The sequence below is a fragment of the Nelusetta ayraudi genome, unplaced genomic scaffold (assembly GCF_046127955.1).
Source record: "Nelusetta ayraudi isolate G7.1 ecotype Tasmania unplaced genomic scaffold, CSIRO-AGI_Nayr_v1 ptg000031l, whole genome shotgun sequence".
In the NCBI taxonomy this organism is placed as follows: Eukaryota; Metazoa; Chordata; class Actinopteri; order Tetraodontiformes; family Monacanthidae; genus Nelusetta; species Nelusetta ayraudi.
Genome location: NW_027466081.1, coordinates 4,980,291 through 4,998,077, shown reverse-complemented (window position 1 = coordinate 4,998,077; position 17,787 = coordinate 4,980,291). Strand labels below are relative to the sequence as shown.

Genomic DNA, 17,787 nt, shown 5'->3' with positions numbered 1-17,787 from the left:
CTCCTCCCACTACCAACACAAATTAAAAATACATGAATAAAAAACTGTTAATCACGGTTTTGCTTTCGTTTCCTTTTAGAATTTATTCCTTAATTCCTACAACTTTACTTGCGATGTATCTAATGACACATATGGTAATAGTAATGCACTCTGCTCTGACAAGTCCTGTGGGCTTCCTGTCTCACGTGTTTAACATTTCACAAAGGTATTCCCACCCCCAGCACAAAAAAACATCCAAGTACTTTTCTTGTGTCAACCTGATGAAATATTTACGCTGTCAAAACCAAGGCAAATATTTGTGTCAGACTCAGACAGCAGCCAAGAACCTGCTCTGCAGAAAAACCCCAACAGTCTCGAGACGCCTCTTTCGTACGGGTTGAAGAAGAAAGTCAATGCACACAACAACAAAAATCACAGAATCTGATCTTTTCCAAACAAACCTCATTCTTCTCCCACCAATCACTTGTTTTAACTTTTGCCTGCTTCCATTGCACAATAAATGAAAAAATAATTTTAACTGTATCATAATTGTGTATATGCAACATCAGGGCCATTCAGTATTGTCATTGGAATACACTGTAAATAGTCTTCCAATACAGTGAACAGACTCCACACATCCACTCTTCCTGCTTCCCATCCAGCAATCCCACCTGTTTCCTATCAGCTGTTTCCAAGATGATGAGCTATCCTGTTTGCGCCATTGTTTATCAGTCAGCAAGCTTTCTCGTTTCCTACTCAACTGGCCATCCTGTCTCCCAGCCTTCCTAATTTATCAGCTCTTTGATCCTTCTCATTTCTTGCATAAGTTTCTGCTCAGCCCTCACATTATCGGTTGTTTCTTGTTACATTATTGTCCGTTACTGGCACGACTTGCCGCAGTTGCGACTTAAATCCAAAAAGAAAACAAGATGTTGATGTATTCAGCAATCAGCCATGAGACTGAAACAATACTTTCAGATTTACTTTGCCTCAGCACAACAGGCATCGTCTTGATTACTAATGAATGCATTTATGTGACATGGCGTCATGCTCACTGTACTTGCTGATGAGTTGTGGAGGACGGATTATGAAAATGACTAAGCTCCTACGCATAAGGTCAACATCATTTTGTAGAGTTAAATTCAGAAGCTTTAATATTAACTCAGTGTAAACCAATGCATCAATATGGAGAGAGAGAGAGAGAAAAAAAAGCCCCCCGACGATTGAGATGCCTATGGCTTGTTTTTCAACGTCTCAGTGTCTCTGTGAACAACTATTTGCTTTCAAATCCAAGTCACTCTATAAGACACGAATATTAGAATATGCACTAAAACCGTGCACTGGGACAGAACGCAAAAGTGATTTGTATTCAAGACAGAAGTCAAGAGGCATCTTTTCCAGCCCCCCTTTACTAAAAGGCGCACCTCAGAGTAGCAGGACTTGCATCAAAACAGATAGCACTCAGTGTTCAATCTTCTTGTCAGCCACCTTAGCGATCGTGACTCAAACACTCGAATAACACTGTCAAATGCCGAGTGACAGCCAAACGTTGCCTGTGAATAAAGAGAGCACGATTCTAAAAATAAAGTTGGTAACATATGATGTCACAGCAATATCCTGCCTCCAATTCTTTCAATTACTGAGTCAACAAAATAACAGAAACAATCACTAGATATTTATCAAATCTTCCTTACCTCCTACAGGCACACATAGAACTGAAGCCAGAAGGGTATTTTTGTTCGTTTCAGCTGTCATTTTGGCTAATGAGTGTATAATACTACTGGCTGAATAGCACGAAATACAGAATATGTAACCATCACAGGGCTATTTAGCCAGCCAGATCTCTGTAAGACATATCTCAGCATGATGATTCCACATTGGTTGTGACTGCATAAACAAAAACAAACACACAAATATTTCTGTGTCACTATTATTTTAATAAACAATATTTAAATATGAAACAATAAAAAAAGAAAAAGACCAATATGTTTTTTTAGGAGACCTTATTTCAAACATAGACTTCTTGTGTTGTTTAGTTTTCATTTCCTCTCTCAGTGAGCTTTTATAGTTTGCCTCATAAACTTCACTCTGGGTCAGGTCAAGCACTTCTGATAAGTGTGTCAGGAATGTACGTCTGTGGCATGAAGGCAGTTGGTTGTGGAAATCAAAGGCTCCCAGTAAGATCAAGGCCACAATCTCTTAAAAAAATGTTTTAATTGTTTCATAAAAGGGTATTCAATTACAATTGGGTTTTTGTGTAGTGGTAATCTGAGTGGAAAATAAACACAGGTATACTGTACACTTAAGATGAGTATTAACAATGCTTGCTGTGTAAGCTTTGCTAACCAAGAAGAATGCGGAAAGAAGAGGAAGAAATTTCTGATTTATGTCAATGTTTGTTTTCCAAATGGGTGGAGAAAGGAACCACTTCCTCCCTCATTTGAAACCCAGAAAGTCATTGTATAATAGGTCAACAATGGCAACAACAAATGCCACGAATAAGGTGCTGACAAAAGCAAATTTTATCAACCCCTCCATTGTAAATCCACCTGTATCATTTTCTCTACATAATAAAAAAGATATAAACCCAATTCATTACTCTGAACTTTTGCACTAACAGATAAATCATTGAATAAGAGATTAAAACCAAATTCTTTTGACCGTCTTTGCAGAATAAATCGTTTTATCTATTGATAATAATCAGATTGTTTAAGTTCCACCCCACACACTTTAACAAAGTCAAAGTTTTCTGTAGAAAGTGTTTAAATAACCTACATAGAGCATGCATTGCAGCAACAATCACAGTGGTGTTTCTCTCTTGTACGAGGCGGCATTGGTGGGACCTTCAAACTGCAGTTTGATGGCCTGTTTCAGGTGTAGTTTGGGATCATTGGTTGTCATGTTGACCATAACCTCCCCTGGTAAGGCACTACATAGTGGAACTGGGTTGAAACTGAAGTAAGCAGGTGGCAGAAGATTCTTCTGGGGTACAGAATCCCAGGCTTCAACCTGGAGTGGGCTCTGAAGTCTATATGGGTAGCCCATAGGAGGACTCTCTCTGTTTTTCGCACCGACTGTCGGGCCTTCCTGTCCTGGCATGATCCCAAGGGAAGCCATGACTGAGTGCCATTTACCACCACTGTGCATAGTCCTATCAGCCTTTATTAACTTAGAGTTGTGTTTGTCCATTTTGTCGTGATATTCAGGTTCATTTGAGAGGCCTTTCTGAGGCAATTCCCAGTGGTGAACCATGGCGGTAACTGTGCAAACCGTGGGTGGAGGGCTGCCTTTGGGATGCCTTTGACTGCTTCTATTGAGGCTGCCTACGCTTGAGCCGGCCAGTGGAGGAAGTGTGGAAGGACGACTACGACTGCGAGGCAGTGAGTGTTGCTGGATCTGCTGAACGAAACTTAGGCTGTCAGCTGGCACCGTCTGCACCGTGGCCAGCGAGTGGCAAGTTGACGAGGTTTGGGAGCTCTGCATGGAGTGAAAGCGTTCCGCTGTGGAGCTGGGCGACGACACTGACGACGAGGACGCAGTCCCAGTGACTTCACCTCTGTTAGTGTCGGAGACGCCTGAGGAAAGGTTCCCGGTGAGTTTTGCAGGGGAGAAAGTGGCAGATTTAGGCAGCAGGCCTACATATGGCTTGGCTCCATAGCTCTCCAAGAGCCTGACGATGTTAAAGTGGCCGTGTTTTGCGGCCACTTTGACTGGACTACGACCATATTTATCAACGTGATCAGTATTTGCACCCCTCTCCAGAAGCATTGCAACTATATTGGCATGCCCTTCCTGTGCAGCGATGCTCAGAGCTGTGGCTCCCTGGTGGCAAGAGAGATGTATGTTGACACCATTTGCCTCAAGAAGACAACGTCCTACATCTCTATGTCCTGTCCAAGCCACAGAATGGAGTGGTGGCCTCCCCTCTGAATCCTGTGCATTGGGGTTTGCACCATGCTTTAAAAGAAGGTTTACCAGCTCCACGCCGCCCTGCCAGCAAACCACATGAAGTGCAGTGCGGCCCTCGGAGTCTCTGGACTCCAGGGGCACGCCGCCTTTCTCTATGAGGAGAGTTGCCATTTCAAGCCGACCCTCCAAAACCAGGAGGTAGAGTAGAGGCCTACCCTCCGCATCCCGCACATCGGTATCAGCCCCTCGCCTCATGAGCAACTCTGCAACCTCTGCATGGCTTTCTAACAGTGCAGCACTTAAAGCGGAATGTCCATCATATGCCCTGTGGTCAATGGGTGAACGCCTGTCCAACAGTAGCCTTACTGTGCTTAAGTGGCCTTCCTGGGCGGCCAGGATAAGGGATGTGCGGCCTTCAATGTCCATCTCCCCGACACGTGCCATGCTGCCTCGTTCTGTCAAAGCGGCACACACAGATCGATGGCCTTCACAAGCAGCAGCGTGCAGCGGAGTCCAGCCTAGGTCATCTTTGTGGTTCTCATCCAGGCCTCTATCCAGCAGAGCGCGAACAACCTCGACACTGCCTCGAGCTGCTGCCAGACAAAGTGCCGTCCGACCTTCGCAGTCAATGGCATCTACGGCGGCTCCCCAAAAAAGCAGTCGGGATACTGTCTTCATATGGCCCATGGCTGCAGCTGCGAGCAGGGGAGTGACAGCAGCGGCAGAAGACACATTCCCCTCTGGACCGGGAGTCTCGTCCACGTCAGCACCAGCTTCTAGCAGGAGTTCAACAACGTTGTCATGTCCCTCATACGCTGCGAGTAGCAACGGTGTCATTCCATCGTTGTCTCTGTGTCCAGGGTCTGCACCACGGTCAAGCAACAGATTTGCCACTTCGCCGTAACCTTTAAGACCAGCTGCTGTCGGGACACAGAGGGCCGCTACCGAGAGAGCAGTGCGTCCGTCCCCATCAGCCAAGTCAACCTGAGCATCGTGGTCCAGCAATATTTCCACAGCTTCGTGGTGTCCCATGTAGGCAGCGGCGATAAGCGGCGTGCGTCCCTTGATGTCTGCTTTGTCGACCTGAGCCCCGTAATCCAGCAGAGTCAAGACAATCTCCTCATGACCCCCCCAGGCAGCGGCTCTAAGAGCAGTGCGTCCTTCGCTGTCGCACCCATCCACGTCCGCTCCTGCATCCAGAAGGAGACGGACGACAGCGGCGTGCCCTCCCCAGGCAGCCGAGCGTAGCGCCGTCCAGCCTTCGTTGTCAACGTGCTCCATCATCTGCACTGCAGTCTGTGGCCTCTGGCTCTTTGCCCACTCCAGGAGTACAGATATGATGTGGACGTGGCCTTGCCTGGAGGCCAACGTTATTGCTGTTTGACCTTGGTGGTCGCTGGCCAGTGGATCGGACCCTCGTGTCAGCAGGAGTTTGGTCATGTTAGCAGAGCCCTCGTGTGCTGCTTTGGCGAGCAAACTCTGTCCGTCCAGAGAACCTGCATGGCTAAAAGACAACCCACTCTCAAGCGTCATCTTTACAGACGCGTGTTGCGAATTTACGCCACTGACTCCAACACCTGGGTCTACGTTAGATAAAGAGGCGGCGGGGACAAGCCCGCTCATCAATAACAGCTGAAGAACCTCTGGATTGTGCGGTACATGGGGCTCAGTTAAACATGCTGTAAGGGCACCACTGTTGTTTGCACTCAAAGCAGGCACACCCATCCACAGCATCCACAGAGCCAATATGGACGGGTTATTCTTATGGTGACCTGAGCAAACTAAATGTGTGGCCAGCTGACAAGTGTCGTCGATGTCCAGGTGTGGTACCTGCAAAGTCAGAGCCATTGCAAGCATGCTGTGCCCCTCCGTTCTGCTGCACAGGTACCTCTGTGTGCAGTATTTCACATCTGTCAACCATTCGGCAAAGCTACCATGAAAAAGCAGTTTGGTGCCTCCGGGCCCATCGATCAGGAGCGGTGAAAGGGTTTGGAGCCTCTTGTTGAAGTCCTCCAGGTTGAGCGAGGTTTCACATGACCAGACCGCAGTAAATAGCTGCTGGGGAGTGAGCGGCCTTGGGGTGGTCAAAAGAACGTTAAGGAGTGGCCGGATTTGGACAAAAACACCACGAGGGAAGAGTCTCTGACACAGCCACAGGTAAAGGCCGTTGAGCGTTCCAGGGATGTCCCGGATCTCCCTGAGACCCACCAGTGTACCTGCCACACCGTCCAGCACACGCTCGAGAAAGAGCAAGCAGCCGCCACTCTTGATATGCAGCACATTCAGCATGTCGGCCGTGTCCGGGGTCAGCTGACGGCGAAGTGCAACTTCCTCATCCAGACGGCAGAGGATGTACTGCTGCACATCACGGACGGGCAACGGCTTCCGCAGATCATCCAGACAGAGCTTCCGAAAACCTACAAGACAGATTTTCAGAAATAATTCCATTAATTTTCTTTTGTCTGTTGACTGATTTGTTGTTATGCTCAACCAACTCATCTTTATTTGTTATTATTATTTGCATAAGAAACAGTTGCCCTGCATTTGTACCTGAGAACATTTTGCACACGGCCTTATTCTGGCGGCGGACGGAGCAGACCAGCAGCAGCCAGCTGGGCAGGAGGTGTTGATTCGCAGCCAAGAGCTTGGCAACCGAAGCGCTTTTATCACATCCATCTCTTGATCCATAACCTACATCCAGGGCGTCCACAACCACCATCAGAGTCTGGGCAGGAGGTGGGAGGTCCAGCAGAGGTCCCAACACTGCTCTGAAGAAAGCAGCAGCAGAAGAAGAATAGAATTACGTAAACAGCTTAACATGCATATTTCAAGAACAATGATTCATAAGCCAACCAGGATTTTGAAAATGAAGAAACCTGAGGGTTATTTTATGCTGACTGCAGGCCAATTATTTCAAACTGGGACTGCAGTACAAACCACACAAACAATCTAACATACGGTGTATATAAGTCAATGATATTAAGCAATCTATTGATTCTGGGAAAACTGCAATTTTACATCCAAGATTCTGTGCCCATCCAGTCAATTTGCATAACAATGCAAACAAGCTGGTGGAACAGAAGCAAAACAATAAAATCTCTGTGACTCTGCCTCTTCTGTTCCAGTGAATCGCAGCAGAGCCGCAGAATATTCCACCAAATGAAGCTCACTAAAGTGGAAAGCATGAGGCACCGTGGCTCAAATTTGAAACACTTTGCCTTACCCTACCTTACACACTGTATAAACCTCAGAGCGGAGATGCTGCAAGTTTGAAGCAAAATAATACTCATTGTGTCTTCTGCACCTCTACTTACACCTTAATCACGGTTTAACTGCCCTTCAAGGCGCACAGTCGGTGTCCACACCCTGGTGCCATCTGTGATGGTGACTCAGGTTAATGGAACTTCTAAAATTTCCTGCTCCACCCCAAGCACATGCGCATGCATACACACAATGATCAAGGAATGATCAGGGCACATTACAGATAATCTGGCCAAGCGGCACCACCACGAAGCAACTTTATAACACATATCAAAAGACAAACACTTTGTGCATAAATTCCTAAATTTGAGTTAATACAATTAGATAAAATAGTAAATAAAGAAAATAAAACCTGTTGTTGTGTCAGGTATGCACCTGATAATGTTAACTTGTAGATACCTAAGCATATATACGTGTATACACGGCCGACTTTTGTTTTGTTTTCCTTTTTTTTTTTTTTTTTGCAACAGAGCATTTGAGGTGTTGAGTGGTTTGGACATGGTGATTACAAACTGGTGAAAGATGTGTGACAGTTCACTGGTATTAATGGGTCACACAAAGACTAAACCCAACTCCATTACCCTGCAACAAACACAGGGTGTGTGTCTGTGCATGCGCTGTTATTAGGAGTTAATGTCTGTGTTTAAGAATGACCAGAAGCTCCGAACACTCGGGGCACTCACTTCAAAGCCTGTTAAAAGGGAAAAAGAAATTGTGATGTGTAATTGTGTTCCGGGAGTAAATTTCAAATTTTATAAAAGCGGATTAAATCACATAAAGCATCACCAAATATAGCACGAGAGGGAGAGGTCATCCAACTTAATGAACACGATGGTTTTATTCTGCCAGAAATGGAAATTTTCTGTTTGCTGTGGCTGGAACAAAAGCTTGTGAGCCAATTAGCCAAACGCAGTGTGAATATGCGAGTACAAACCACAAGCAGCCGGGTCGAAAAACAGATCTGAACGACAGAAAAAAAAAAAAAAAAAAATTCTCTGCTTCTGAGCCAACATACTGGCGGTGCTTAAATGAAAGAATGGAATAAATTATGCATGAAACCAAGATGCCCTGCCTGATTTCTGTGGGAAAATTATTCTGCATTTGATTATACCAAGAATGTCTGCATACATGTTTCCATGACTGAAATGTGGGAGGTGACTTCATTTATTACATTGACACATTGGGCGCCACGGGAAAATTCAGGCTACCACATCCTGTCATATAGTGTATATATATATATATATATATATATTAGTGTGAATCAGGGCACTAAAAACCTGCTCAGGGCTCCCTGCGGCTGAGGCAAAGTGGCATCCTTGACCCATGTCACTGTAGACATCATGTATATGAGCGTCTATCTCCGGTAATTAAAAGGAGATTTTGGGTGCAGCAGCACCTGAGTACGCCTTATCATATCTCGATGTGATTGAGTCATGTGATTAAAGTGGCACTCCCTCAAGCGGACACACTTTGAATCCTGCGAGGGAGGGATGTTCAGCGGGCCGTTTATTGCTCTAATAGACCTACATAGCCCCGGACGCAGGACTGTGACTCACCTTTGTCCGTGTGCTTCAAATGGAGGTCTAATTAGAAGCAGGTCTAACACTTAAGTACAAAGAGGTAGTTCCTGGTTCAAACTTTAAAGTCCAGAAACGGAGGTTGTTAGTTAGAGACAGAGACTGATTTTTGGAATATTCAACATTGTCTAAAATAAATGAATGAATGAATGAATGAATGAATGAATGAATGAAAAAAATAGAAGGCATTTTTTTTTTTTTTTTCAATCGTAGATTAACAATGCGAATGTGTGTGGTTAATCTAGATCAGTCTGTTTTTCTTTAAGTTTTGAATTACATTTTTGTTTCGTTTTGGTAGGTTTTCCCTCTTCCTATTTTAATTTGGCTTAGTTGAAAGTACCCTGGAGTTAAAAAGAAAAAAAGAAATGGCGTGAAAACAACTGAACTAAAAAGAAAAACCTCAACAGGAACATTTTCCGTCTGTATAAACCTAATTTCTTGTCTTTCAAGTTTCCGAAAATTATTTAAAGAATTGATTCTACAATCTGGTTAAGTCACTTCATCCACACAATACCGCACAGAACAAGACACACGTCAAACACATCAACGGCTTTGTGAAAAAAAAAGAAAAATACGAAAGGAAAAAAAAGCCCATCAGTCTCAATGTGGATGTCGAATGACAGGAATTGCTGATACTGCTGTCTGCGCTTGCAGATGGTGCATTTTGTTTATGCTACCTACCTGCTCTCAGGCTATGCGTTGACACATCGCCCGTCTGGTTGTACCAATAACAAGACGAGAAGGGACGGTTTTGGATGAGGGCATTAAACAAACCAGAGTCGTCATCCACACAACACCACCACCAACAACAACAACAAAAAAAAAACCCCGCTGAAAATAACCCGCTAGACGTCACGATAAGGCCTGGTCGACCTCACACCCCACACGTGGCTGGAACGACAACAAAACAGAGTAGATTGAAAAATATTCGGATGCCAGTGGATGCAATAAGGAGCGGGAGCCAGGAGGTTATTTCAGGTTGCAGTTTCAGGTGTTAGAGGCAGTGCTGTGTGGGAGTGTGCATTAAGACACACTCCTTGACTTGCTTTCAACAAGCTCACTCAGGCCCGCTGTCTCTCGCACTCGGCGGTAAACATGGAGACGGCGCTGGCTCCTTGCCACCAGAACTACTTAATATTTCAACATGTTTCACATTTACCCTTAAGAAAGTATGGACTCAACTTCGAGAGCGAGCGTTGGGGGAGCTTTAATGAGTGACATACGCACAGATATGAGCATTATTTTCCAAAAGCGTAACAAGTAGCCCTGAAAGGTAAAAAAAAAACCCCACAATTTCTTATTCATATATCAGGCTGTGTGGCCTACACTGCAAAAAAATATATAATTTTGTAAACTAAATGTGGCATCAGTCAATCGGCGACGGAACTGCAGCACATTTGGACTCGAGCTGAGCGTTTTCACCTAAACTTTATAGATCTCCAAAAACTGTTTACAGCCTGGCACTAAAACTTAGCTTAGCTTCGTGCTAAAACATTGACGCTTTGTTTGGCCCCTCCACGAGTTTGGAAGTGAACAAGAGCAAACAAGTTTCCGAGGAGCGTGTCCGACGTCCTTCTGATTGTGATATTAATCATTAGCGATATTAAGCTGCATCCTGTTAATAATGAGCATTTCAGTGGTTCACCCATTTGATCACAGAACAAACAACCAAACAGGGCAGAAGGTCGGCAGCGAACTGTTGCTGCACGCTGAGGAACGCAGCGCAATCGGTATCCTCTGGTTCCCAAAACGCGCATGCGTGTAATTTGACCTATTTTTTTTTTTTTTTTCATCATTGAACCTTCAAACCGCCAAGAATAAAAATGGGGATTTTGCTGGTTGTCTTTTGCCGGAAGTGCGTACGTAACTCAGCGTGCATTTCGGTATTAAACAAGCTAACACAGTGAATCCATTATCACTAATGTCAAGCAAACACACTGATTCACTCCTCGTGGCATGTTTGGACCATTTCATTCTGAAATCTAAAACGGACCCGGGCTGAAAGGCGGCGCCAGATGTTCATGGCGAGCCCGCAATTACAGCTGCGTAACAAGGTTTCGGGGGGGGCGAAAGTTTCGCGACGACGGCTAAAAGCCGCCCCAGCTGGTTTTCCTCGGGGGGGGGGGGGTTGCAGGTTGCATCCGTGTCGCTTTCACTCTCAATTAAAGTCGGCGTTTCGTCGGTTTGTCAACAGCTGTTCTCTCACACGGGAGCGACAAACACAAACAGCGACTGGCCGTCAGCCAGTCCGTCCGAGGGGGGAATGCGGAATCCAACTCAGCACTTTCTCACCAGAGGTAAGCAAACACGAGGAGGAGAGTAGAAGAAGAAGAAGAAGAAGAAGAAAAAAAAAACACAACAGTGCAAACATGCCGAGAGAGTGGGAAAAAAAAAAGAAAAGAAAAGAAAAGAAAAAAAAGTCCCGGGCAGGACGACCTCGCTGACTGGTGCAGAGATGGTCACTGGGGTACGGCATTTTTCACCTCTTTGTTCTGTTTTCCCCTCTCTGAAAGGATATTGTGTCATAAATAACACTGCGGCATTCATTCACTCCGGAGGCTCATTGTGCGCGCGGTGAATGGGCTGCATTATGGGGGGGAGAGATAAATATAAGGAGGGGGAGAGCAGCCCCTCACATCCATCCCCCCCCCCCCACACACACACTTCGGTGCTCCACCGACGACCGCATGGTTCTTACACTGACGCGGAACCGTGTTGCTAGTGTCCACATGTGTGCAGCCCCCCCGCCCCCTGTTTTTGGAGTACGTACAGTAGGTGCGGCTTTAGAGCCACTGGATCGCTTTTTTTTCTTCTTTCCTTGAGCTCATTGTCTTTGAAGGGGGGGGGGGAACCAGTTTGGCTGAGAGAGCAAACGGCAGTCGCCGAAAGAACCGAGGCGTTGACGGCGCCTTGGGCGGCAAAACTATCTAAGAAGTGGACCTCCTATGGCAAAACGCGATGAATTTCATTGCATGCACGCGCACACACAGGTGTTTTTCGTTAAACCTCGCCTTTGCAAATCATTCGCTCCGTGGCCACGAGTGCAAATCTAACACCAAATTTTCCTTTTCAGCCTGCCATTAAATCATGAAAGGGAAAATAGGCAATCCTTTGCTATGCTTGATTGACTGAATAAAATGTGTCGCAAAACGCACTTATTTAAAATCGGCCCGACTTGTGACATCACACGCATTTATCTGGAGGCTTTAAACAGAGGGCTAAATATGCCCTTTTCAGGAGATCTGTACGTCCGCACTCGAGTCTCGGATGAATGGAGAAAAGATCTGAAACAATGTGGATGACGCAAAGTTCCTTTTTTTTTAAAAATATATATTCTATTGTAACACTGGACCACTTGATGTTTTCTTCAGCACAGGCGCAGAGACACAATTGCCCGAGAGCTTATTATTATTGTTATATTGTTATATTGTTATACAACAGCGCTGCTCATTGATTTAATACGTTTATTGCCCACACAGTCCTCAGATGGATGAGGTTTTGAAGAGATCATCAGAGGAATTACAATCGGGCCCAGCCCAGACCAGTGTGACTTACTGTTCCCACGGTGCGGGCAATTTAAACACGTGAGACAGCTGCCGGCGTGCCGCCTGCCGATATTAGGTCGAGCAAGATTGATAGGGCAGAAAATGGGGCATTAATTGGTCCACAAATCAAAGGTTGTCCCGCGACACGAGCCGCCTTATCGTGTCTTCGGTGGCTACAAAACGAAAAACAGAAAAAAAAGAAAAAGAAAAACAGGAACCTGCTGTGCAGGTTTCACCAGGCCGTTTTTACATTTGGCCATCAGATAAACGGGATACAAATCTCCAGCAGACACCTTGTTGACATGTCCAGCGGCTCCCCCCCTCTCTCTCTCTCAAGAGAGAGCTACGTTTAGATTTACAGCGCGTGATGCAATGTGTCAACGTTGCCGAGCTGGAAACGAGCCAAGCTGCCTTCAAACGTGCTCTCACACGCGGAACAAACGGGAGTTTCGCGTTTGTCTGTATTTTTTTTTTTTTCTTCTTTTCTCCGATTTCCCGTAAAAGAGCCAACGGGCGGAGATATGACAAACAAACCTCTTGAAGGCGTCGTCGGCGTCCCTCTGGCAGGCGAGGGGCTCCAGGGCAGGGGCCACGGACGGGCCGGCCACGAGCTCCTTGTAGGCGGGCGGGAGGAGAGGCGACGCCGTCAGCTGCTCCACCAGGCCCAGGATGAACCTCCAGAGCACCGTGCTGCCCTGGTCCTCCCGCTGGCAGAAGTGGTAGGCCAGGCAGCGCGGCGCCAGGCCGGCCGCCCTGCCGGCCTCCGAGGTGGGCCACACCGCCTCGGTGCAGAGGGCGGTCTTCCCCGCCCCGGGGCCCCCCGTGACCAGCACCCCGGGGGGCTGCCCCGCCAAGGAGCGGGTGTCCAGGCAGCGCCGCAGCTTGTCCAGGGCCCATTCCCGGCAGTAGAAGCGGCGACCCCGCAGCAGGCTGGAGCCCCTGGCGAATCCCCCGGCGCTCATTGGCTCCTCGCGGTCGGACATCCCGGGAAGCGCTGGCTGCTCCGAGCTGGCTGGGCCATGCTCCTCCGCTGAGTCTCGTTGGGTCTCTTTTTTGTCTTTTTGGAGCGGCTGACACCTGTGGCCCGGTTTGCGAGTACGCTATCGAGCGGTCGGCCTCTCGAAGTGTCGCACCAGGTGTGCTCTGTCACCTGTGGCCGTCCTGGTTCCCTGCAAAGGTGCAGCCTCAGCGCGCCACTCCTGGGTTTACTCTACTCCCGTTTGTCACAGTTTTCACCGCTCGGTGCCAGAAAGAAAAAAAAAGAGGGAGACGGAGAGAGAGAGAGAGAGAGAGCGAGAGAGAGAGAGAGAGGGAGAAAGCGGAGAGCGGGATCCATGGTTACCACGAGTCATCACACCTCTGCGGCGCAACGTGGAGCTGTTGAGGCAAAAAGACAGGGCAGGAATGAGTCGCGCTCAAACAACTGCGGTTCCGCTGGATGTCAACCCCGCCGCCCAACCCCCCCCGGCCGAGCCCGTCCTCCGTCTCGCAACTCACACGCTCCACGGAAGCAGCCTTCCCTGCTCCTCGCCACTCCGCCGTTCCACTTCTCCTGGAGATTTTCAAGCGTCGAGGACGACTTGCCTCCTCCTCCTCCTCCTCTTCCCCCTCCTTCTGCTGCTCCCCCTCGCTCCCTTTCACACAACCTCACGCGGACGTCTCGCAACCCTCAGATTAAAAGCTCACACCTCCTTCTCCCTCCGAGTCTCACATGCTGCCTGGTGGTTTTTCTTGTTTTGTTGTCTCCTCCCTCCCTCCCTCCCTCCCTCCCTCTCCCTCTCTCTCTCGCTCTCTCTCTCTCTCTCTTTCTTTCTTTCCGTCTCTCTCTCTCTCTCACTCACACCCTCCCTTCCTCCCCCGCTGCTTCTCGGCATGTCAAGACATGCACGGGAGGAAGGCAGGAGGGAGTGGAGACAGAGGAGAGGTGAGCTGAGGGGGAGGGTTTTTTTATTTTATGATTATTACCTGCGGTCAAGGTTCAGATCGGGGGCAACATTTCCGCAATCTTTTTGTTGCGATATTGGCAAATATTTCTGGACTGGAACCAGAGGTGGAGAAAAGTTGTGGAATGATGAAAATGGGGAGAGAGAGAGAAAAAAAAAAGAAGAAAACCTTGCCTGAAGAAAAGCGTCGCTTGTGACGAGACTCGAAGCAAAGTTCACTGGCGAGGGCTGGTTGAGGGTCAGGTTCGCCGCGTCTTCAGCATTGCAGCGACCGAGAGTGCAACACTTGTTTAATGCGTGATTGCGCTCCTCTCGGGAACCTGCGGCACTCGGCGTCTAATGCATGGTGCCGTTGCGCCATTAAAGGCATAGAGAAATCTTGCAGTGAAAAAGGTGACCCTGAGCCTCGGGCACCTTTAAATGACTGTTTGACCGGTTCACAATTCATTAACGACGACGGTTGGGTGAAAAGCGGTGAGGTTACTCGTCTGGTGAGGCCTGACCCTTAAGATGGACAAGACCCCCAGGACCTGACGGTCACTGCAGATGTCTTGCTTATTCATCCTAAAGTTGCCATTACGAATACAAGATTTCTTTTCTTTTCAGATTCTGTTAGCTCCGAGTAACCAATCAGCATCCTTTTAGTGGGGACAATAGAAGGAAACAACTGCTGATAAGCTGCTGCTTAAAAGCCCTGGAAGATGGCGAAGAAGCAGCAGCAGAGGAAGCGGCTGCGAGTCTAGCCGCTGCCGCAAATGAGATTAGTGCGGGTGATGCAATTCTTTTTTTTTCTCTCCAAGCGACTGGATGCATTTTCAGATGGAAAAGAGAACAAAGAACAACATCAGAGAGTTATTTTTTAAATAAATAAACAGAGCGGGACTTCTGATGTCGCCATGAGAACAGAAGGGAGCTGTTGTGACCTGGCAAAACCGGTAGTAAAAAAAAAAGACTGGTATCAATTTTTTTTTTTTTTTTTTTTTTAAACCTGTATCCTTTTTCCCCCCTGTGTATTCTTTTAGAGCTTCACCAGCTGAAAATGAAAGATAAATACAACACTAAAGGGATGTTTCTGGCCAGTTTAGGTGTAATTAATTGAAGTCAGTCATTTATCAACCAATAATGGCGGGCTTCTTAAAATCAACCTATCTAATCATTAACCTTGGTTAGAATTTTATAGAAGCTGCAAAATAGAAAAAAGAAATACCCAAAAGTGGGTGTTAATGTGTCCTAAGACACATTATTATTCAATATTTTGTCATTTAAACATCACAAAGCATTTGAAAATTCTCTTTCTGCTGTTATTCTCATTCCCTATGAAAAAAAAAAAAAAAATTCGGATTCAGAAACTGCTTCAAACCTTAGCGGGCTTCATTACTCCCACAGAAACCGTTTTTTTAATTTTATTATAAAGTCAGCCACTGATGCTAATAGGAAACCTGCTACCAGTAGCCAGTCCAAGGCTGTGCTTTGACAAGCACACTGTATAATCAGAGGCTGTGAGAATCTCCATGCAGAACGCTAAACGTAAGACGAAAGACTGATGACTCACGTTAAATGTCATGCGAATCAGAGGCGGCAGACAAGCTTTTTGCTTTGAATTCTTGTCATGGCCTAAAAATGACTTTAAAACAACTCTGACAACTCATCTAAAGTGCCGTTAACACTTACTGTAAAGAGCAACATTAGCTCTGTCACATCTCTGTAGCTGGGTACATAATCCGACTCTTACCAAGGCAAGTCAAGACAAAAGCTGCGAAGAAAAAAAAACATGTTGCCCAAATAAAGAAATCTGTGCAGTTCTTCATTCATGTTTTATGGGATAAAATATTATTCAATTCTCATAACAACAACCACTATCCTGCAGCATCAACGCCCTTCTTTGGCAGTAGCAAGGCTTGAAATCACTTCCTGATTTTCTTCTTTATTGGGCTAAATCTGGTCGGTCACAGCCCTAATTTAACCCAAAAATAGCAGCTGGATCCTGGCCCAATTTAGTCTGTGCGGTACTGTCCAAATTTAGCCCAAAAACGGGGCTGAAAATTAGTTTGTTTGTTCCAAATTTAGCCCAGACAAGCTATTTTTTTCAAAACGCCTTTTCAACAGCCTTTCTTTGAGAACTCTTTACCTTTCACTTTCCAGCCGGTTCCAGTTATGGCTTCAACTTATGCCAAAGCCATTGTGCTAACCAGTGTTTGCTGAGGTCCGGTTTCAACTCAAAGAGAAATATTAGAGCTAAGATAAGATCCTTTAAGCATTTCTTGTCTCAAGGTGGGGAAATCTGCAGCATAAACAGCAGCCAAGCAGTAGCGGTAGTGAGAAAAAAATATACATAAGATGGGTCTCATGAATGCAAATAACCTTGTTCATGCAAAATATAAACAATATGTATAATGTAAGGAGGATATAAGGTGCATACTGCATCCAATACCATTGAATAATGCAGAGTATATAAAAATAAAGTGGGATGACCTGATGTAGGTCAGTGGCACATATGGTGCAAAGAATGCAGTCGCTGTCCATCAGTGTGTGCGTGTGTAGTGAATGTGATTATTAATTGAACCCTTCACTAACCTGTTCCGTTTGGAAAGGCTTTCTCTTGGAGTCTGGCAAGGTGGGTGAGCAAGCTTTCAGAATTGAAAGCTTTATGGGTCACAAATTCATTCTTGAAAAAAGAAAAAAACCCAAAAAGCTGCAGTCGAACTACATGTTAAACTTGCCATTTCACATTTGTTGCTTTCAACAGAACAAAAACTGAGCTGAGGCTGCTTGGAACTTTCAACAGAAATTCAAGCGGGCGTCATTGTGGCTTCCAGGCAGCGTTGCTTCAGCAGGACACTGAGCAAACAGCGGCGAGGGGAATCCACAGCCAACGGTGGAGCTGTCCACATTCTTGTCATTACTCGTCGGGTTTTCGCAGAACTCTCTGGCGCTGGCCCCCGCAGCCTGGGAAGACGTTGCTGCTGCGCGGCAGCCGGCGCCAGAAACAGTGCTCGAACAAGAGCGCTTCGCCGAGATGACATTTGATGGGGAAAAGTCAAATTGAGTCAAGTGCATTTAATTTCCCAGGCGGCCGAGCAATGCGACTTCCTCGACTCAACCTTACAGTAAATGAGTTTTTGTTTACATACACAAGCCCCTCATGCGGAAGGCACTGCACAGCTTTGTACACTATTACAAGGGACGCTCCTTAGTGTGTAGATGTATTCCACTCCTCTTCAGATGGAAGTCATTTTCAAAACAACAGCACTTGTACAAGTGAATTCTTGTTTTACTTCAGTCTCGAATGCGACAGTCTGAACCTCATCTTAGTGAAAAGACTCAGCACAAAAACAAATTAAAATACAAAATATTTACAGATCACTATTGTATATAAAGGTTTTAGCTTACTGCTGGAACTGGCTGGGGTTGTTGTCACAAACCTGGCGGAGATATCAGTGCCCTTTGTGACATCACAAGCACAATGAAAGGTAGAGCATGCAAAAGAGGTAAGGGATGATTTCAGGTTTGAGGAAATCTGACTACGGTAGACAGAATGTGTTAGGGCTATATTGGTTAATTGGACCTTTTTTT

At 46.3% G+C, this 17,787-nt stretch overlaps 1 protein-coding gene across 4 annotated transcripts in view; it reads right to left on the bottom strand.

Moving 5' to 3' along the window:
• Nucleotides 1–1,895: 1,895 nt before the first annotated feature.
• The window catches only part of ankrd50l (ankyrin repeat domain 50-like), a 37,076-nt gene continuing 21,184 nt past the window's right edge, over nt 1,896–17,787 (bottom strand). For 2 of the 4 annotated variants that reach the window (XM_076031013.1, XM_076031012.1), the window contains 3 exons: nt 12,806–13,648; nt 6,439–6,656; nt 1,896–6,305 (listed from right to left, as the gene is read on the bottom strand). In XM_076031013.1, coding sequence (XP_075887128.1) covers nt 2,779–6,305; nt 6,439–6,656; nt 12,806–13,254 — 4,194 coding nt within the window. In that variant the 5' untranslated portion in view covers nt 13,255–13,648 and the 3' untranslated portion in view covers nt 1,896–2,778. Of the gene's footprint in view, nt 6,306–6,438; nt 6,657–12,805; nt 13,649–13,768; nt 14,028–17,787 lie in introns of those variants that run through there. The other 2 variants (XM_076031011.1, XM_076031014.1) reach the window with 2 other exon arrangements.